This window comes from Capricornis sumatraensis, chromosome 13, assembly GCF_032405125.1.
Source record: "Capricornis sumatraensis isolate serow.1 chromosome 13, serow.2, whole genome shotgun sequence".
Classification (NCBI taxonomy): domain Eukaryota; kingdom Metazoa; phylum Chordata; class Mammalia; order Artiodactyla; family Bovidae; genus Capricornis; species Capricornis sumatraensis.
In genome coordinates this window covers 62,325,001-62,348,379 of record NC_091081.1, presented here as the reverse complement: position 1 = coordinate 62,348,379, position 23,379 = coordinate 62,325,001, and the positions used below count along the sequence as shown (strand labels likewise).

The 23,379-nt window shown below is 36.8% G+C and overlaps 1 protein-coding gene across 1 annotated transcript in view; it reads right to left on the bottom strand.

Moving 5' to 3' along the window:
* PEX7 (peroxisomal biogenesis factor 7) overlaps positions 1 to 23,379 on the bottom strand; it is a 74,997-nt gene that overhangs the window by 20,935 nt on the left and 30,683 nt on the right. The window contains exon 8 of the mRNA XM_068985289.1: positions 23,199 to 23,254. Coding sequence (XP_068841390.1) covers positions 23,199 to 23,254 — 56 coding nt within the window. The remainder of the gene's footprint in view (positions 1 to 23,198; positions 23,255 to 23,379) is intronic.

Below are 23,379 nucleotides of genomic sequence, written 5' to 3'. Positions count from 1 at the left end.
ATTATTTGACTCTACACACACCACAAAAATGGCATATTCAGAATCAAAGAGTCATACCAATTCAGCTTGCCTAATCATCTACAACATGGGACACACTGAAGGTTTAGCAGATCTCTTTGAAAGAGAGTAAATACACAGAACCAACAGTCAGTTTGTTTAACCCGGTGGTATTATTTCCCTAATAAATACAGAGTTGGTCTTATTAAGTTTGAAAAAGACTGTTGCTATGGATAATCCACTGTGGGGTACCACAGAGACAATGAATAAACAGCCCATTTATCAGATCACTGAAATCTACACAATATTTAAGGAGAGTGATTTTACTTTTGAAAAATATCTTGTCCAAACAAATGAGGGTACAGGCTGCAGTCTTTCTCAGAAATTATAATAGTGGTCTCTGATGTTTTTGCATATTTGTTCATTTGGATCTAGAGACAGAATTTTACTGAAATCTAATTTTCCAGATCTTGATAATGTTTATAAGCAAAAGTAAATATATAATTGCATAATTTCATTCCTGAAACAGTTATTCACTGATTTGCATTGAGTCAATAATCAAATGATTTTGTACATACCCACTTTGTTCCAAAAATACTAAAATGGTTTTTAAAATATGCACTTAATATGGCAAAAAATATATAAGTTAAAGGAAAAGTAAGGGTATGAAAGTCAATTCAAACCTGTAATGAGACTAGTAAACAAAAATATATATTCATGAAATTGTATATACTCGACAGGAAGGACCTTGAGATGCTAAGCCTTTCAGCAGTCAAAGCAGAATAGGAGACATGACCAGGCCCTGAATTCAATAGTGTCTACATCCAAATTGCTCTTGGAAATTTCAGAAGGAAATTCATCCTTGGGAATTCACATTACCTGAAGAGCATCCTCAACATTCCTTAAGGAAACACAGAGATGTTTCATGGGTTCTTCCTCATGAGTCAATAGCATCACACCAAACGGTGGTTGAGCAGAATCCCTCTATGGGAAGGTCATTTAATCCAGGTATCAGCTCTCTGACTTCATTTGAGATTTAGATTTTTTTTCAGTAGAATGAATTAAATACAAACCATAAAAAATGGTTTTAGAATTGTTTTTAAAGATAATCAGAAAAGGAGTACGTCAAGGCTGTATATTGTCACCGTGCTTATTTAACTTATATGCAGAGTACATCATGAGAAACACTGGGCTGGAGGAAGCACAAGCTGGAATCAAGATGCCGGGAGAAGTATCAATAACCTCAGATATGAAGATAACACCATCCTTATGGCAGAAAGTGAAGAACTAAAGAGCCTCCTGATGAAAGTGAAAGAAGAGAGTGAAAAAGTTGGCTTTACGCTCAACATGTAGAAAACTAAGATCATGGCATCTGGTCCCATCACTTCATGGGAAACAGATGCGGAAACAGTGGAAACAGTGGCTGACTTTACTTTTTTGGGGGGCTCCAAAATCACTGCAGATGGTGACTGCAGCCATGAAATTAAAAGACACTTACTCCTTGGAAGAAAAGTTATGACCAACCTAGACAGCATATCCAAAAGCAGAGACATTACTTTGTCAACAAAGGTCTGTCTAGTCAAGGCTATGGTTTTTCCAGTAGTCATGTATGGATATGCGAGTTGGACTGTAAAGAAAGCTGAGCAGTGAAGAATTGATGCTTTTGAACTGTGTTGTTGGAGAAGATGCTTGAGAGTCCCTTGGACTGCAAGGAGATCCAACCAGTCCATCCTAAAGGAGATCAGTCCTGGGTGTTCACTGGAAGGACGATGTTGAAGCTGCAACTCCAGCACTTTGGCCACCTCATGCGAAGAGGTGACTCATTAGAGAAGACCCTGATGCTGGGAAAGATTGAGGGCAGGAGGAGAAGGGGACAACAGAGGATGAGATGGCTGGATGGCATCACTGACTCAATGGACATGGGTTTGGGTGAACTCCAGGAGTTGCTGATGGACAGGGAGGCCTGATGTGCTGCAGTTCTTGGGGTTGCAAAGAGTCAGACACGACTGAGCGATTGAGCTGAACATGGATTTGTTTATACCCTCCTAAGAAGTTTCTGGAAAACAGTTTTTATTGTTCTTTTGTTATTTTAAGCCAGTTAAAGGATAAGGCAGCACTAAGGACAAGACAGGTGGCCTTAAGAAAATTTGGTTACTAATAAGGGCATGTGTGTGAAACCATCCAACTTTAGCTTGAACAAGTGTGACAGAGAAAGTCACACATTCAGGAGGCTGAAATTCTACTCAAAAAGTCAGTTTGAATTTGCTCTAATACACAGTTTAATGGGCAGTCATGGCCCCACCCAGTTTCACACCACAGATTCATACCATCCTAATTTTAACATAGGAGAAACTATCAAGTATTACTGTGCATTTTGCAAAACCCTCATGAAACAAAATGCATGCTAACAGTCTAAGGTTACTATTTGGTGAAAGGTGGGCTAGTCTAGTGAATGTCATAATAGCATTATTGACTATTACACCATTTCACAGCTCCAATGTAATTATGAAATTATGTAACATATAAAGTGTATATTATGGTACAAAAACAATGAGACAGTCATTCCTAGCAGAACGGCTGACTAGGTGCCTAGACCAATATTCCTACTGAATAAAACCCCAAATCCTACATAATACAGGAAAAACAAACACCAGAAAAACTTCATAAAAGCATCAGCAAGGAACACTCAGGTAAAAACCATGTGAACAGTGAAACCCAGAAATGGATGTGGAACAATGAAGCCAGTTTTTGCCTTTAGAGGATCTGCTAAATAGAGAGAACCCAAGCTTCAGATTTAATTAATATTAATGATTTTCACCTAATTAAAATGTCTTAACAAAAACATCAAGTTGAATACAGTAAACTGCATAAGCTAAATCGGTTGAGAAAACCAAAAGCGGAACAATGTGACTATACACTATAATTTGTTTCTTAATTGCAAATGGCTCTTTCAATAAACAACAGAAAGAAATGTATTTTTCTTCATTCCCACCCGCCAATGGCAACCACTGTTAACAGTTTGATATGTATATACTGCCAGAATTCTGTCTCCATTCATGTTGCAACAGGAAGGGGTGGCCTGTAAGGAGGAGGTGAGCTTTTCTCCACGTTTTCTTCAATTGCAATGGAGGGAGTGGACAAGTTCTCTTCCTGCAGTCTTCCTCTGGACTCTAGGGCTCCAGAAGTTCTATACATCTCAGGACTTTCGTATGCCTATCATGCCAGTAAAATTGGCTCCTTCTAATTGGGAGAAGTCAGGCCACATGTATCATTAAGTGGTCAAGTAAGACATATTATTTTTAAGTGAAATGTTTGTTTTGGTCTAGCACATATACCACTTGGTGCCTTTTTGTCTCTTTGCTGATGAAATCACTGACTCATGGGAAGTAAATACACTTGAAAGGCCTCCAACGATTAAAAATATTACAGAACTGTAGGAACATTTTTCATTTAAACTGGAGATGGAAAAAGAAAAATTCATCATAGTACAATGTCTGGGTTGAGTTTCTTTTCGCCTCTGACTCTACAGTTCATGAACACAGCAAACATGTAATACTGTGTCTAAACAAATCATCAGAATTATTTCAAAAATTAAGCCAAAATTACTTTTTACTTTATTTAAATGTAATGTGAAATCTCTATACTAATGCTTTTGAAATTTAGCCTATAGGTGAGTTCAGCAGGTTTAAAATATTTTTCAAAGTTCTTTCTTTTCCTTTTCTGTTTTCAACTTTGGAGTTATTAACTCTTTGTCTTTCCTAACTTCAAGAAAAAGATGGGGAAATGCTTTGGCAACTTTTCAGTGTCTTACATGTACATTAGTTTTAATTAATTAGTAATTAGTTAATTATGAGGCTTTTGTTTTCGAACTGCTCATAATTTAATTTTTCAGGGATCAGAGGACCACTCATGGTCTTCTCATGTTTTTAAAATTTTAAGCAAACTGCACCATTATAAGTCCCTCTGTTTGCACTGTTGGGACTAGCAGACTCTAGAGTGATGAGCAAAAATGTCACAACAGCTTCTTTCCTCATTATTCAATTACTTATTTATTCAACAATTTGTAAGTCCTAGAATATGCCAGGTACGAGCACAAGAAGCAAGAGAGCTGACCTCAGACTTCCCACAGCTCATTGTCCAATGGGATAGACTGACATTAAAAAAAAAGTCACAAAAACACAAATGTAATTGCAATTGACAAGTACCCCCAAAAGACAATGAAGAAGGATGTAAGAATGAACTCACGAGTAAAGTGACCCTGAGCGGAAATCTGAAGGTTGAGGAGATAGCCAGGTGGAAAGCAGAAAAAGCAGCTTGGATTTAAGGTGCTAGTAGTGATGATGAAAAAAGGCTGGTAGGATGGAAATAAATTTAGGCGAAATTAATAGGACAAAAGAAATCAAGACTGACTCCCATGTTTCTGGCTTCCAGCATAATACTTACAATGCTTCCACTATATATTTATTTACAGACCTATTGTCCTCTAGTGGGGATTCCCTGGTACCTCAGCTGGTAAAGAATCCGTCTACAATGGAGGAGACCCCAGTTCGATTCCTGGGTCGGGAAGATCCCCTAGAGAAGGGACAGGCCACTTCCAGTGTTCCTGGGCTTCCCTGGTAGCTCAGATGGTCAAGAATCTGCCTGCAATGCGGGAGACCTCAGTTTGATCCCTGGGTTGGGAAGATCCCTTGGAAGAGGGCATGGCAACCCACTCCAGTATTCTTGTCTGGAGAATCCCCATGGACAGAGGGGCCTGGCGGGCTACAATCCATGGAGTCACAAAGAGTCAGATGTGACTAAGCACAGCACATTTTCCTCTAGTAGCCTCCTTGAATTCAGGGACAGTATCCTATTTGTATCTCTTGCATGTATAAAAATGTCTGTCTCACACAAGAACACCCGAAGAATGTTTCATGAATGGATGAATAAAAAAATTAAGTGAGGATATAAAGGACAAGATAGAGAAATAACAAAGGCCAACCTCACAAATAAGGTAACGTTTAAATCACCTTTAGACCTGGTTCCCAAATGATGGACCAAAAACTCCTTATACCAGACATTCAAAAAATACACACTTCCCAGCTTTGTTGAGGAATTTTTTCCTGAAAATTCTGAGTAGATCAGAAATGAACCCAGAAATCTTTCCCCAGGAAATGCTGATGCTCAACCAACTAGGTTTGGGAATCACCATCCAAAGCAGTACTCTTAAGCTTAACTTATTTCAAGATACCAATGTGACAAATTCCCATTAGAAACAGCAGCGATCTTAGGCAGAAAGGGAGGCTAATAGGGCAGTGGTTCTCAACCCTGACTACTGGAATCAGTTGAGAAACTTAATTCATCCGAGGTGCACCTCAGGCACTGGAAGGTGCAAACATTCTCCAGGTGATTATAATGTACAGTACAGGTTGAGAACCTCATGAGAACCGTTATTTTGAGAAATATTCCCTTTATATTGAAGCTAGCTCAAGATGGTTTCTGTTTCACACACTCATGCAAGCACATGCACACACACACACACACAAACACAGGATCTAATAGCGGAGAAAGAAAAGGGATGCTACTGAATTTTGTTTTATTCTCTGTATTGTCTTCCTCTATTTCTTTGCATTCTCTATATAGTTCAATCTATTAGGTCAAATCTCTAAGAATTCAATTTTAGAACACTTAGTGCTGCCACATTCTAGACTAGGGTTTCAGGACAGATCTCAAGGGTGAATTATTTATCCCTGAGTCCTCAGGGAACAGAGTAAACTACTAACAGCTGACAGGTAGCAAGTACCCCATTGTTCAAAATAAAGACTTGATACGCATGCAAATAACTAACAGAAGAAAACACTGAGGTTCTCTGCTCTATAACCCTTTTCTTAAAAATGATAATTGCACAGATTAGAGTCCATTACTTTTGCAAGGTTCATGACAAAGAGCAGATGCTTCCCGATGCACCTCCTCAACCCTTCACTTCAGGGGCAATCACTTTAAATTCTTTTAGCTGTTTCTTCTGATATTTTATTCCATATTTCTAAATAATACACACACAGAAATCACTGATTATTTTCATTTTTATATTTTTATCTTTTGACTTCCTACTATGGAAGATGAGGCAAAGCAACATCTACATTAGATGTTGTATAAATATACACAACAAAATCCAGTCAGTTGCCTTTCTGACACTGCACAACAGAATTTTTAAATTATAATGCAAATTAACTGACAAAAATCCATAAATTTTCTGTTGGAACTAATCAGCACAATTCAAAGTTCAAAGCGGTGACTTCTACTGTATTAAGCTAAGGCTTAACATTCCTCACTCCTTTTAGATCTACTTCTTCATGCACTTGCATTAGGTTATGAATTAGACATGGATTTGGTGATTCTTACAGAAAAATGTTAGTAATAAATAATTCTGAAAAATGTTCTGCAGTTATGAATCAAGGTACTTAAAATCCAAAGTCTTACAAGTTTTTTTTTTCTAATATGTTGTTTCATTTTATAGGAAATTATTTTCATCTTTTCACCCAGCATTTAACTAGCAAATTTATGCTTCACTTCATCAAAAGATCTTTCCAGTATGACAATAATTACCTTAAGAATTTTCTAATTTAAACAAGTCAAATGGAAAAAATCTTTGGGAACATACTAACAAGCTCGAGAGTTACTGGTTTATACCTACAAATATCTTAACCATTAGGTATATAAAGCCTAAAGAGAAATAACAGTAAAGTGCATATTACAATTAACTGTAGAAAAAGACAAAAATATATTTCTGTAACTTCAGTTAACAATCAGGATAACAATAAAAGAGTCCAAATTTGTTCAATAGTAAAATTTTGCAATCAAGTCATTAGTGACTAAGCATACACACATGTTAAACACAAGAGAACAGCAAGTTTTCTCCTTGATAAATATCATTTTTTTATCATAGTATGACTTTCTATTTTAAATTCAGTTTTATGAATTACTACTTAAAACATAAAGTGAAAACCTAATTTATATACAACTGCTTGTAGGCTCTTAAGGTCAGAGTGACCAAAGGATATCATAAATTTTCATATAATTTAAATTCACTTGTATTTATAAACAATTATGTTAGTATATCCATGCCCCAGATGCCAGGGACAAAATGAAGAAAGAGATGAGTCCTACCCTGTAATCAGACAACATGCTTTACTAACACAAAATATATTCAGTACTAAAATATCCTTGCAAGAATTAAAGAAACATGTGAATGCAAATATTCTCATTATTAAAAAAGCAAACCAGAGACGACTACCTTAAGATGCTTTCTTAACACCAGGGATGAAGTTTAGTGAACCTTTGTCACAAAGCAAAAAATGTGATGAATGATGAGAGTTACAAGCATATTTACACCTAAGATCTCTGAAAGGCATGGAACACTCAACAACTCTGATCATTTTAAGAATCTGTTCCGACAAACCAACACTTAGCATCCGATGGTTAGCCACACCAGTTCTTGTGGTTGGAGTAACAAATGTAGAGGAACTAAAAGCAACTGTCTGAAAAAGATGAAGTAAAACGATCACGTGAAGCTGCACAGGCGCTCACGTTGAGCTCCTCACATTTCTCATCTATTTACTTTGACTGACCTTTTTTTTTGTGAGTAAGGGGGACTGGGTAAAGTTGAAATGAAAGGTTTGTGAGACAGAGTACATATTCAGCTATACTATCTGTTTGCTTTGGCTGACCTTTTTTTTATGGGGAAGGGGAAGAACGAGAAGTATCTGCTTGTGGAAATCTCTGTGCTAATAATCATAAGGATCAAAAAAGAAGGCTGTCATGCACACCAAAGTTAAGACACTTACTGTATAAAGGCAAATCCCCGGCGAGTCAATGTGACAAAGATAAAAAGTATTTCTGCATCTGCTGCTTTGTTAGGCTTTTAAATTTACTACAATTCACCTAAAGGCCATTTTCATGCTTATGCAACATAATAAAGCTATTTATCTTATTTTACAATTAAACATTATAATTATCACATTTATTAGAAGGTATTGATAAGAAACATTTTCAGAATTTTATTTTACATAATCAAACACTGCTTATTTTTCTCTCAAATGTTTTTATTTTGAATTACCAACCCACAGAAAAAGTCAAATAATATATATTGAATATCCATACACTCTTCATCGAGATTCGCCAGTTAAGATTTTGCCACATTTGCTTTTTCTCCCTCTACACATATGCATATAAAATAATATCTCTGCTGAACTATCTAAAAATAAACTACAGACATCATGAGGGCTTCCCTGATAGCTCAGTTGGTAAAGAATCCGCCTGCAATGTAGGAGACCCTGAATCAATTCCTGGGTCAGAAAGATCCACTGAAGAAGGGATAGGCTACCCACCCCAGTATTCTGGCCTGGAGAATTCCAGGGACCGTATAGTCCATGGGGTCACAAAGAGATGGACCCGACTGAGCAACTTTCACAGACATCAGGATTTGAGTGTTTCTGTGATTCTGCTAGTTTTTAACAATTTTGATCAGAAATAAAAGAACCCTAGACTTACAAGAAATTTTCAGGTATCAAGTAATATAAAAAGACTGGAAATAGAAGGTCTAGGTTCAAGTTTGGGTCTATTACTTGCCACCTATGCGACATCAGTCAGTCTTCCCATCTGAGTCAACTATCTTCTGGATAAATGGGCACACCCTCACAGTAGTGCTGTGTGAAAATACTTAAAATGTAAGAACAGATAGAGATGTGGAAGGATTTCTGGCATTTAAAGACTTAGCTACTCTTGGCCCTACCCCACTCAAAAATCGGAGCACTTTTGACACTGGAAGAAGGGGAGGCAACTCATAACTGTAAGGACTATCATGACCACCGTAGGACCTTTTGCATGGTTACTGCCAACCAAACGCCGGTAGTGTCGCCCACCACTGCCACAAAATCAATTATGTCCCCACTAAGAATTAATAAAGGTGTAACTGCAGAGTGTAAATATAACTAGGAAAACATGCACAGTAACCCTCAGGCCCTATTACCTCCATGGGAGGTAAGAATGTTCTTCTGAAAGCCCAGGGAGACAATATGAAAGTTCTAGAAATCTAAGAAGCACTGCAAAATATTCTGCCCAGGGGGCAGGAAGCCACTGAAAGGAAAGGAGGTAGAGAATGCTTGAGTAAAAGTTAATATGGTGTATACCCTTCCTTTTCAGGTATTTTTCAATGTAAAGGTATATACATTGGGTTGGCCAACCCGGTAATTACAGAAGTTTTAAAAAGTCAACAATTATTAAGACAGAAATCATGGAGGTCTAGGGCCAGCCCCAGTGGGAGTGTACTGGCTTGTGAGAGCTGGTGTGCATGTCTCTTCTTGACCCCAAGTTTACCGACATCATATCATACTGGTAGCTTGACCCTGCCAGTGGGGTGTACTTACACCACTGAACTCCTACTTCAAACCCTAGAAATCAGGCTCCCCTGCTCACCTAGAGAGCTGGCTGTTAAACATCTATCACCACACCACTGGTCAGCCCTCCCTGTGTTCTATGCTGAATAATAAATTGTTAATAAACTCAAATGCTGTCATTACCAGGTCTACACAAAAGAGAAGCACAGATTAAAAATACTATTACCTTGTACATATATATTTAGAACTCAAGGCTAGAACTCTGAATTTAAAAGTTATGTACCAGAGAACACACTGTCAAGTTTCACACTGTTTCACTGGAAACCGAACTCCAGGGATGCAGAGGACCACCAAAGGCCAGGTTGAGCCTGACTGTGTAGCCATAAAACAAAGACTATTACCTTACCCTTGAAGACTAGACCTGGAATTGGCCCCAGCCCCATACAGATGCTCTTCTGTCACCATCCATTCAATACTAATAATGACTATAGTAGCAAAAACTTATATAGTGTCTGCTATGTGCCAGCATTTGTGTGTATCAACTCATCTAATCCTCACAACAATCTTAACGTTATAGATACTATCACAATCTCCAGTTTATAGATGTTCACACTTACACAGGAATTAAAGAGCAATCTGGCTAACCACATAGGAGTTAGTCCGTGGTCCTAACTCCTGTGTTACCTGGGAACGTGCCAACCTGCAGTTAGTCTATTCAATGTATAGTTAGTCTATTCAAATATATCTTTCACTACCCCACATCTGTTTTTGTGACTACGTATCTCCCACTATGCCAACACAACTGACATGCTTCAGGTTCCTTTGTGTGCTTCTATTTCTCTTTAAGTCTTTGCTTTTATCATTTCCTCAGCAAGATAGCCCAAACTATTTATTACAATAGCTGGCAGATAACAGCCATTCTGTAAAATATGCCTAAATTTTAAAAGCACAGCTGTACCATTTTATATCCAAAAAGGAGCTTAACAGTTCAGTTGGAAACATTAAAATTGCTGGTATGGGCAAACAGTTTCATATAAGCTGTGGATAAGTACAGTTTGAAAACACTGGAATTAAAATTCACTTCAAATTTTTCTTGCAAAAAGAATCTAAATCCAAAAAAGTCTAAAAAAACCCCCCTGCTGTTTGTTTTATTGTTATCAAAGTGCACTGATTTTACAATGTTTTAAAAGTTAGAATATTTATAAAACTATCCTGAAACAGAAAAGTGTTACTCTGTTTGAGACTAACAATTTTAGTTTTATCAATTTATGAAAGTTATATCTTTATCTGAGAAGTATTTGTTATATACATGCAAGAGACAAAACATCCTTCCTAATGAAGAAACATAATTATAGCAGCTTTTACTTTTGCTTGGATTAATACGTATCTACTTTGTTGATTTCTGCCTGTGTTTATGAAATGATCTATAGGTATAAAACCAAATACTAGCATTTAGAACTCAAACCATACTTATGTGTGGCTGGTACAGCAAACATGTCTGGGCAGAAAAAGCAGTAACCTAATGGAGAGTATATCAGAAGAAAGATAACAGACTAACATCAATGATGATAACATTCATAAAAGAATATAAATAATTCACTATTAAATATATTTTAAAATTAAGTACTATTCTGAGTGAAGTTTAGAAAGAACCAATGTGCATTTCTATAGAATATATTGCCTATCAGCTGAAGGGAGTTTTGATATTTTTTCCAAAAGATTGGAGCTTTTATTTAACCTAAACTATGCTAAATAATTTCAAATCTATGTTATACATTACTTTTTTAGATCTTTATTAGATAATTGATGAAACATAATGAGCTACTCTACAGGTAAAGAAAGGACTTAAAACTTTTCCCAGTTAGATATGATAATCTACCCACATAAAAAAAATAGAACTTGAATTTTATAAAACTAAAATATCTGCCATAGCATCAGTTTTGATATAATGCCCACCATATAAACTGTTTTAAAAGCTTAAAAACTGAACAAAATATAAATTTACAAGTAAATGAAAATATATATTTGAAAAGTCTATGTTAGAGAAACTAGCCACACAGAATCTACAGTGCTCTCTGTAAAATTGCCAGTGCTGAAAACTAAACAGGTGACTGCTCATCTTATATCTTTTTTGTTGTTGTTTTAAAATAATTTTTCTGTCACTAAAAATATTATCAATCCAATGAGATTTAAAATTCTTCAGAGGATAAATTTAACCTATAGCACATGGAGTAAAAATCTACCCAAAATGCACCTTCCTGACCTTTCCAATGAGTGGTCACCACTCACAAGTAATGAGAGACAAAAGTCAAACAACGAATTAGTACAATTAAAAGTCATATTTTCAACATGTGTTGAGAGTTACAAATGTGCATACATATATACATACATTCAAAAATGAAAAGTTTTTCAAATGATGTTATTTTTTTTCTATTCATTTTCCTTTGCATAAGAAAGTCTTTGATAACCCTATATTGGAATATATGAGTAGCCTCTAGTTACATCTTGTATGAAGATGGAATGGTAGTAGCTATGCAAGCAGGCTAAGTTGCTTCAGTCGTGGTCTGACTCTGCGATCCTATGGACTGCCAGGTGCCTCTGTGCAGGCAAGAATATTGGGATGGGATGCCAGTTCTTCTAAAATTATATGTTAAAATTAAAATCCTATTTCTGGAAGAAAAGTGATTTTGTCTCTATATACTGCCAGTGAAGAAACTGGGTTTAAATGTTTTTCTTTACTCCACTTCAGACTGGGAAAGTGTTTCTCAATTTTACAGAAAAAAAGGAGAACTCTAGGGTTTAGACCTGACTAGGGCTACTGTTCTCAACAACTGAGACAAATAACGTAGAGGAATATGCACACCTTGCAGAGTGAAGGAAGTGAAGAAATAAAGAGCGAGATGCCTGTGTGGACACTCCGGTGCCTGCATCCAGCAGGGTGCTGAAGAAGCGGGCCTGAGCTGGGCAAGAGGTCAGAGCTGGGCAAGGCGGGTGGGCAGTATCAGCTAGAATGCATATGCAAAAGTATACTGAGCCAGAGTTCACCAAGTTTAAAGGGGAGAGAAAGAGACTCCATGACGAAGTACAGAAAGGAAGGGCTGGGGAGGATGAGAAAATAAAAACAAAAAAGAAGAACATGGAATCCCTAAGGTAAGGAGTTTTAAGAAGGAAAGCCTGATCTACAATTTGAAATACAGCAACAAGGTCCAGTATGACAAGTGCTGACGAGTGGACTGGATATGGTATTATTGAGGTCACTGATGCTTCTGCCAGAGCAATTGCAGTAAAGAAGTGGGGCTAAGCCAGCTTTAGGCTTAGGAGTAAACGGACTCATTGCCCTAACTGCGTAGGACTATAAGCTTTCAAGGATCTACAAGAATGTCTGAGAGCTGACAATTAAAATCAATTTTTAATTAAGTACATATAAATTTAACATTATTAATTGTTAAGTGTTGTATTTAAACATTTCATTCCATTTAAAAGCAATTTTTATGTTGGATTTTTTTTTATTTCACAAAAATTCCTAAGTAAGCATAATGATGGCCAAGAAATCATAATCCATCACAAGTAAGCTACTTATTGCAAGATGACTTCAAAAGCCAAAGCATAAAAATCTTTCAAGATAATTAGCCCTGTTGAATCAGTGATGTGGATCCATTTTATAGATTCAAATGAGATAGGGTAAGTAAGACCTCCTAGCAGAGCACCCTAGGACTGCAGAGCTTTTGTGGCCTTGGTGACTGGAGCCTCAGGGGACTCTAAAGCTTGGCTAGGGCTTCCCAGGTGGCTCAGTGGTTAAAAAAAAAAAAAATCTGCCTGCCAACACAGGAGACACGGGTTCAACCCCTGATTTGGGAAGATCCCCTGGAGAAAGAAACGGCAACGCTAGTATTTTTGCCTGGGAAATCCCAGAGACAAAGGAGTCGGCAGGGCTACAGTTCATGGAGTTGCAAAAAGTCGGACACAACTTTAGCAACTATAAACAACAACAAAGCTTGGCTAAGAAGGAAAGAGAACTTAAAGGAAAATACAGGATACAGGAAGAAGTTACAGGCTGAGGAGAAAGTCAGTAGAGAGTTGCAGACAACACAAAGAAGGCATTTAATGGAAAAAAGTGCTGAAGGACATAGAAGTGCATGGATTAAAACCGCTCATGTGCACAGGTTCTGATTAGCACAGAAGAAATGGATAGGTACAGATTTAGATAAATTTACAGGTTTGCAGTGAAAATTAGGGCTTCCCTGGTGGTTCAGATGGCAAAGAACCAGCCTGCCAATACAGGAGACATGAGAGACACGGGTTCGATCCCTGGGTTGGGAAGATCCCCTGGAGGAGGGCATGGCAACCCACTCCAGAATTCTTGCCTGAAGAATCCCCACAGACAGAAGAGCCTGGCGGGCTATAGTCCATGGGGTCACAAACAGTCGACTGAATGACTGAGCACAGCACAGAAAAAATTAAGATAATTTGTGTTTGAGCCCTACAATTAGTTTTTTTTAAAGAGAGAGATAAGGTGGTTTGCTGAAAGTGCAGGGAATAGGGCAGAGAAGGTAACTTAAGAAGAGAAGTAAAGATTGGAAACCCAGATAAAGAATTAGCACAGTATTTTCAAGTATGTCCTTCTATGCAATTCTTCAATAACTTTGCAAGCTTGTGAGGACATTCCATTTTCATAGTAAAGAAACCTAAACTCTAGTTATATAGACAAAATTGCCTATTTTAAGTCTTTTTCAACTATGTTAAAGATCTCACATTACCTAATTATGATCACAATCTTGCCAAATGTTTACCAGTGATGTTTTTGATCTTGCAGTATGTCACAGAACCAAGACCTAGCCATCCCTCTCTCCCCAGAAGCACTGAACATCTAGTCCCCAATCTCTAGTCCTGCTCAGGATTCAGAAAAAAAGCAAAGCCTAATTCTTAAAAGTGGAGAGAAAAAAGAATCTATAAAAGTAGTGAAGCACTATGAAATACACCTGAAGCTAATATAATATTATAAATCAACTATACTTCAATTAAAAAGTGGAGGGAAGACTCTGTGCTACAAAACTGCAATGATTTCTGAGCATAGTTAGGTACCTACAAGATTTTGGAGTACTGCAGTTTGCACTCAAAAGCCCAGTCTGGACAAATATTCCTGAGATAAACCTACATCAACAAAAGTGAGGCATCTCCCAACTGAGTGTTTAGGGATACTTAAGCATATACATAAAACAGGGAGTGGTCAGTAAAATTAAGATCCTAATGACAATTCTGAAAAGCAAGAACATGTAGTCACTAGATTTTCCCCTTTAATTAGAAAAGGTCAGTGAAATGGATTTAAGATGTCCAAAGATTAATGCCCCCACTTCAGTTTTCAAGGCTTTGGCAATCAGCTTCAAACTCCAGAAGAGATTCTGAAATCCAAGAACTGGATTCTATATTTAGAAATCTCTTCTGAGCCTACAAGTGACACTATGTAAGAGAGAAGATTCCAAGCTCACTCTTTGTCTTGTTTAGCCTACCTGGAGGATCTCACATTACGTAGGCCACCCACGTGTGGTTGACATCCTCGCCTGCAGTTTCTCTGACATACTACGTGCTCTGAGGTCTCTTCTTGTTTTGGGTAACCTATTCCGTTCTTCCTTCCAACATTAATTCCCTCCTAGAGATTGTTTGGTTTGTCCTTCTTTCTCTAAACTTATCTCCCTTTGATTGATGCATTCTTCTGGACTAAACTATCTAAGTTAATGGCCTTCAAATCCATACTTACAGCCCTCACCTCTAGTCAATGACCTAGCTCCACAGATGCAGTCTGGAAGAGCTTTGGGCGGTTGGTGACCAACTGATAGGTTTTCCTCCTGTCTGTCATGTTGCCATTTTTTGGCTCCCATGCTAAAAATTCTAAAATCACTCCATACTATTTTATACAGACTATTACATTAAAAAATTGGTCACAGTACCCTTTTAATTGAGAGATGGAAGATTTAGTGTGATTATACTTCCCAGTGTGTCTGCCTGCTTGTATTGGATCAGTCCAAAAAAACTGAGTTAGGCCATGTAATTCCTCCCCAGGCATTGTTGTAATTTATTCTATTAGAATTACATTCCACACAAACAAAGTTACATAGCTTCTGCCATATCAAATACTGACTTAGAAGTAAAGGAGAAAGGAATACTGGGTAGTTGAAGTAATGAGGCCATGTAAATCCAAACCTCTTAGTGTATCCTCACAAAAACCAACACAGAACAGCAAAAAGAACAAATAAAACTCAGGCCTTTAACAAATCCCAACTTGTAATTACATGTAAAAAAAATAAAAACAGAATCTTAGTGTGCATTCTCCCATGTTCTAGATCTAACTAAGCTTTATTGAACAGCAAGGGGAATTTAGGAAAAACTGAAGAGAACAGAGAAGAGCTAGGATCAGGTCAAAAACTGATTTAAAGCTACCACCACAAAGAGAAAGCCCATCCTATGAGACAAAGCTTAGCATAGAACAGAGTACAGATTTTAAAGTGCACAGGACACAAGGTAATAGTTTAAAGGGAAAAGAAGACTAAAAGGAAAGAAAGCTACCAGTCCTAAAGCATCAATCCTGTACACAGATATGCAGAAACATACAAAGTCTTACTCTATTGTAAAAAAAAAAACATTTTTTTAATTGATGTCATAAACTCAAACAATTCACCTGAGAAAAGATCACCTCAAAAAAATAAATAGCAAAGTGTAAGAAAACTAATATAACATTCTAAATGGAATTAATATCTCCAAACAAGCATTTGGAGACACAAAGAAAAACTTGACCTAGATCAGTATATCACAATAAGAGTTATATTTGATTTTTACCTGTAGTTCCTGGCACAGAGCTCCTAAAACCCCTGGAAATTCCTGAATAAAGGAAGTGAAGTGAAGTTGCTCAGTAGTGTACAACTCTGCGATCCCATTGACTGTAGCCTACCAGGCTCCTCCATCCATGGCATTTTCCAGGTAAAAGTACTGGAATGGGCTGCCATTTCCTTCTCCAGCGGATCTTCCTAGCCCAGGGATGGAACCCAGGTCTTCCGCATCGCGGGCAGATGCTTTAACCTCTGAGCCACCAGGGAAGCTCCAACAAAGGAATGCATTTGTTATTTTTAAGGACTCCCTCTGGAGAACACCTGATATTATGCTAATAAGGTGACTTAAGATGGAGTCCTTACAGTCTCATGTGACTAAAGGGATGGGATTTTCAGCCCCATCCACTGAATACCCAGAGAAGAGGAAGGGCTGGAAATAAAGTTCTATAAATCTATTGAACAAGCTTTGATGAGCTTACTGTTAAAAGTATTGGCAAGGATGGGAACCACAGTGCATCACTGATGGGAATGCAAATTGGTGTAGCCACTATGGAAAACAGTAGAGAGATTCCTCAAAAGTTTTAAAATAGAATACCACATGATCGAACAATTTCAGTTCTGGATTTTTATCTGAAGGAAACAAAAACATTAATATGAAAAGATATATGTATCCCCATGTTCCTCTCAGCGTTATTTACAATAGTCAAAATATGGAAACAACCAAAGTGTCCATCAACAGATGAAAGGATAAAGAAATTGTGACATATGAATACAATGGAATATTATTCAGCCATAAGAGAAGAATGAAATTATGCCAACTGCAACCATATAGATAAACAAAAACAAAACAAGCTTACAGACACAGAGAATAGAGATTAGTGGTTGCCAGAGGCCGGAGATATGAGAATTGAATGAACAGTTTTGTTTTTTTTTCCCTTCAAATGTAAATAAAATAAAGGGAATAAAAGCACTACAAAACTTATAAAACCAAAGGCAACCACTAAAACAAAGCAAAAAAAAACTTATCTAAATGTAATTGTTAAATAAAAGAGCAAAAAATCAAAATACAACATAAAATATATCACATACAGAAATAATAAACAGAACATAAGACATAATAATCATCATAAAATACAACAGACTTGCTACCAAATGTATTTTTATCAAGAAATATGAATAAGTTAAAGCTTCCCTGGTGGATCAGTTGGTAAAGAATCTGCCTGCAATGCAGGAGACACATTTGATTCCTGGGTGGGGAAGATCTCCTGGAGAAGGAAGGAAATGGCAACCAACTCCAGTATTCTTGCCTGGAAAATACCATGGACAGAGGAGCCTGGCAGGCTAGAGTCCATGGGGTCACAAAGAGCTGGACATGAGTAAGCAAAAAACTAAATTTGCATATTAACAATAAAAAGATTTTTTATTTACTTCACTGAGCAAAACCCAAATATATGCTCTATACGAGAGTCATACCAAAAACAACATGGATCAGAAAAAAATTAGAAGTATAGAAAAAGGTATCTGGAAGATGGAAACAACATGAAAGCAGGAGCAATGATATCAATAAGAGATAAAGTGTAATTAAAACTAAAAGCAATTAACTGTGTCAAAGTTAGACTCTTTTATGTTAAAAGTTTCAGTTCACTAAATGTATATTATAAATATTTATGCACCAAATATACAGCATATGCCTTTATGAAATCAAAACTAGAATAGATTCAGGGAGGCATAGATAGAGGCCCACTGATAATATGATTTTTTAATATTCCACTCTTGGTACAAAACAGATTAAGTGAACTAAGAATAAGAAAGGATACAGATGATCCAGATAACATAATTACTTAGTAGAGCTTATGGTTATAAGGTGACACTAGTGGTAAAGAACCCGCTTGCCAATGCAGGAGATATAAGAGACCTGGTATCAATCCCTGGGTCAGGAAGATGCCCTGGAGGAGGGCATGGCAACCCACTCCGGTATTCTTGCCCAGAAAATCCCATGGACAGAGGAGCCTGGCAGGCCACAGTCGTTAAGGTCACAAAGAGTCAGACACAACTGAAGCAACTTAGCACACCCATATGCATAGTTATATATTTAACTTTACAAAGTGAAAGCAGAGATTAAACCTTCTCAAATGCATATGTAACATTCAAAAATTTGACCTTTTATTAGGTTCTCCCCCATAAAACAGAATGACTAAAAAACAGTATTCTCTCATCACAATGCAATAAAACTAGAAATTACTCATAAATTTTCAAAAGTTAAAAAGTATTCTCATATGGAAATTACATAACTTCCTTCTAAACAACTCTTGGAAGAAACATCAAACACAAATAGAAGTGATATATTTTTTAACAATAATGAAAATATTATGTATCAGAATTCATGGGTTACAAATGAAATAAAAACTAGAAGAAAATTCATAGTCTTAAACACTTTATTAACAAGATGAAAGAATAAAAATAAGTAAATTCCCAGTTCAAAACATGGAAAAAGAACAAAATAAGCCAAAAGAAAGTACCAAGAAGGAAATAAAGGCAATAATTAATGAGGTACTGAATAGAAAAACATTAGTTCTCATTAACAAATCAAAATTTAGTATGCTTAAGAAAAAAATAACAAAAAAAACATACCATTAGATAAGTTATGAGTAGAAATCACAAATATATACAAAATCAAAAATAATAAGAGAGAAATACCACTGAATCAGAATAAATTAAAAAGTCATGACACTATAGACATTTGTATAAATAAATGTGAAAACCCAAAAGCAGAGGATAATTTCCTAAACTGATCAATCACATTAGAGGCAGAAAGTTTAAAGAGAAAAATTCCCATAGAAGAAATAAAGTTATCAAGAAGTACTCCACAAAAAGACCCATGCCCAGACGGTTTCACAAAGAAAGTCTATCAAAACTGCAAAAACCAAATATCCTCTATATTGCAAAAACTGTTCAGAAGATGTAGAAAAACTTAAATCCCTATATAAACCCTGTGTGGTGTGGGTCCAGAATTAGGGTTATGATGAGAGATATCCATATGTTAGAGACACATATAGGCCAAAATCACCTCTGAATATTGATGTAAAAGCTCTAAATAAAGTATTAGCAGACAAAATCCAACAAAATATCTTGTTCTATGTGTAAGATAATGATATACAAAGAATAGGAGCCATTTAGTCTAAGAATGCAAGACTGATTTGATCCATTAATAAAACAAATCATACGAATAGCTCAAAAAAGAAAAATCATGATCATCTCCATAGATGCTGAAAAAGCCTTGAACAAATCTTAAGACCCATTCCTGATTCTAAAAAAACACTCAACAAAACAAGCATCGATAAATACTTTCTTAGCATGATAAATAAACACTTTGTTTTAAAGTCAGCATCCTTCTTTAAACAGGGAAACATTAGAGGCATTTTTACTAAACACATGAATTAAGACATTCTCTGTAACATTTGTCCTCCCTGATAGCTCAGTTGGTAAAGAATCTGCCTGCAATGCAGGAGACCCAGATTCAATTCCTGGGTGGGGAAGATCCGCTGGAGAAGGGATAGGCTACCCACTCCAGTATTCTTGGGCTTCCTTTGTGGCTCAGCTGGTAAAGAATCCACCTGCAATGTGGGAGACCTGGGTTCGATCCCTGGGTTGGGAAGATATCCTGGAGAAAGGAACGGCTACCCACTCCAGTATTCCAGCTTGGAGAATTCCATGGTATAGTCCATGGATTGCAGAGTCAGACACGACTGAGTAACTTTCACTTTCACTTCACTTCAGTTCAGTTGCTCGTCGGGTCCGACTCTTTGTGACTCCATGAACCGCAGCACGCCAGGCCTCTCTGTCCATCACTAACTCCTGGAGTTTACCCAAACTCATGTCCATTGAGTTGGTGATGCCACCCAACCATCTCATTTTCTGTCATCCCCTTCTCCTCCCGCGTTCAATCTTTCCCAGCATCAGAGTCTTTTCTAATGAGTCAGTTCTTCTCATCAGGTGGCTAAAGTATTGGAGTTTCAGCTTCAACATCAGTCCTTCCAATGAATATTCAGGACCTGATTTCCTTTAGGATGGAGTGGTTGTATCTCATTGCAGTCCAAGGGGCTCTCAAGAGTCTTCTCCAACACCACAGTTCAAAAGCATCAATTCTTCAGTGCTCAGCTTTCTTTACAGTCCAATTCTCACGTCCATACATGATTACTGGAAGAACCAGAGCTTTGACTAGATGGACCTCTGTTGGCAAAGTAATGTCTCTGCTTTTTAATATACTGTCTAGGTTAGTTATAACTTTTCTTCCAAGGAATAAGCGTCTTTCAGTTTCATGGCTGCAGTCACCATCTGCAGTGATTTTGGAGCCCAAAAAAATAAAGTCTGACACTGTTTCCACTATTTCCTCATCTATTTGCCATGAAGTGATGGGACCAGATGCCATGATCTTAGTTTTCTGAATGTTGAGCTTTAAACCAACTTCTTCACTCTACTCTTTCATTTTCATCAAGAGGCTCTTTAGTTCACTTTCTTCCATAAGGGTGGTGTCATCTGCATATCTGAGGTTATTGATATTTCTCCCAGCAATCTTGATTCCAGCATGTGCTTCATCCATCCAAATGCTTCATCATGAGCGTTTTTCATGATGTACTCTGCATATAAGTTAAATAGGCACAGTGACAATATATAGCCTTGACATACTCCTTTTCCTATTTGGAACCAGTCTGTTGTTTCATGTCCAGTTCTAACTGTTGCTTCCTGACCCACATACAGATTTCTCAAGAGGCAGGTCAAGTGGTCTGGTATTCCCATCTCTTGAAGAATTTTCCACAGTTGATTGTGATCCACACACTCAAAGGCTTTGGCATAGTCAATAAAGCATAAGTAGATGTTTCTCTGGAACTCTCTTGCTTTTTCGATGATCCAGCAGATGTTGGCAATTTGATCTCTGGTTCCTCTGCCTTTTCTAAAACCAGCTTGAATATCTGGAAGCTCACAGTTCACGTATTGCTGAAGCCTGGCTTGGAGAATTTTGAGCATTACTTTGCTAGCATGTGAGATGAGTGCAACTGTGCAGTAGTCTGAACATTCTTTTGCATTGCCTTTCTTTGGGATTGGAATGAAAACTGACCCTTTCTAGTCCTGTGACCATTGCTGAGTTTTCCAAATTTGCTGGCATATTGAGTGCAGCACTTTCACAGCATCATCTTTTAGGATTTTAAGTAGCACAACTGGAATTCCATCACCTCCATTAGCTTTGTTCATAGTGATGCTTTCTAAGGCCCACTTGACTTCACATTCCAGGATGTCTGGCTCTAGGTGAGTGATCATACCATCGTGATTATCTGGGTCATGAAGATCTTTTTTGTATAGTTCTTCTGTGTATTCTTGCCACCTCTTCTTAGTATCTTCTGCTTCTGTTAGGTCCGTACCATTTCTGTCCTTTATTGTGCCCATCTTTGCATGAATTGTTCCTTTGGTATCTTTAATTTTCTTGAAGAGATCTCTAGTCTTTCCCATTTTCTGTTTTCCCCTATTTCTTTGCACTGATCAGTGAGGAAAGCTTTCTTATCTCTCCTTGCTGTTTGCTGGAACTCTGCATTCAAATGGTATATCTTTCCTTTTCTCCTTTACCTTTCACTTCTCTTCTATTCACAGCTATTTCTAAGCCCACCTCAGACAACCATTTTGCCTTTTTGTATTTCTTTTCCTTGGGGATGGTCTTGATCCCTGCCTCCTATACAATGTCACGAACCTCCGTCCATAGTTCATCAGGCACTCTATCAGATCTACTCCCTTGAATCCTTTTGTCACTTCCACTGTATAATCATAAGGGATTTAATTTAGGTCTGACCTGAATGGTCTAGTGGTTTTCCCTATTTTCTTCAATTTATGTCTGAATTTCACTTCACTATAACACTATTTAACATTGTAATAGAGGCATCTGTCAAGGCAATCAGATACATCAATTAGGGGCATCAGAACTTGAAGATGTAAAACTATATAGATGTTATGATCATGAACTTGGAAACCTCTAAAGAATCAATGATCCTTAGATGGTAGAGAAACAGGCACTCTCAAACATTATTGCTTGGAATGGAAACTGGAATATTCCTCATGGGTAGGGATATATAACAAATATATAACAAAACAGAAGATACATATTTATATCGTTACCTTTTAATTTAGCAATCCCACTTCTGGGAATATATTCTGAAGCTAACTCTCTAGTGATATGAACATACTCACATAAAAGGTTATTATTCATTGTGGCACTGTTATTTATAAAATACTTGAAACAAGTTAAATATCCATATATAGGAGAATAACTGAATAAAATATAGTATATGTACATAAAAGAGTTATTATGCAGAATGAAAAAGATCTTTATGAATTGATACAAAGTGACTTCCAAACTACTTTCCTAGAATTCTAAAACAGCAAGTAAGTAAAAATGTTGTAAATAATAAAAATCAGGAGTTATAAATCTGGAAAAGGAGAAAAAGTAGAATGAACCCTGTGTGGTGTGGGATCAGAACTGGGGCTATGATTAGAGATACATATATACATATTCATACATAGATATACATGTATACACACATACATACAGTCATCCACAAACATACATACAGTCATGTTGTTTTTTTATATCAATTTTAGTTGTAAGATTTATATAATTAGACCTAAGCAAATAAAATTCACAACTTTTGAAATCTAAATTTACAAAGGTACTAGCTAGTCAGTCTATGGCACAGGAAGATAATACTTTAGGAAAAACAGTCAGGAAAAAAGACTTAAATAGAAAGATGAAGCAAATCTTCAAATAATAAAGAATTCATTCATCCATGTGACTAGATCATAACAACAGGAAAATATAATATTAATTTCAGTAGAAAATATTCTCATGTCTCCAGCTCAGATTATTTTTATATTAGCAAAATAAACATGTCCTTAATAAAAGTTATAAAGATGCAAATGGCACTTGGTATCTTACAATGTAACATATCAAAAACCACTGTACCTTACAGTAAAATCATAGGAACAAGAGGCCAGCACAGAAGCATGAAATGGTGAAAACTACAAAAGAAAACAAAAAAGTCAATTTTGAGGTTAACTGTAATTGTAACATGGTACTTCATAAGATCATTCCCATGCACTTTATTACAATGTCTAGACAGGACTGTCAGAAATACAGACACTAT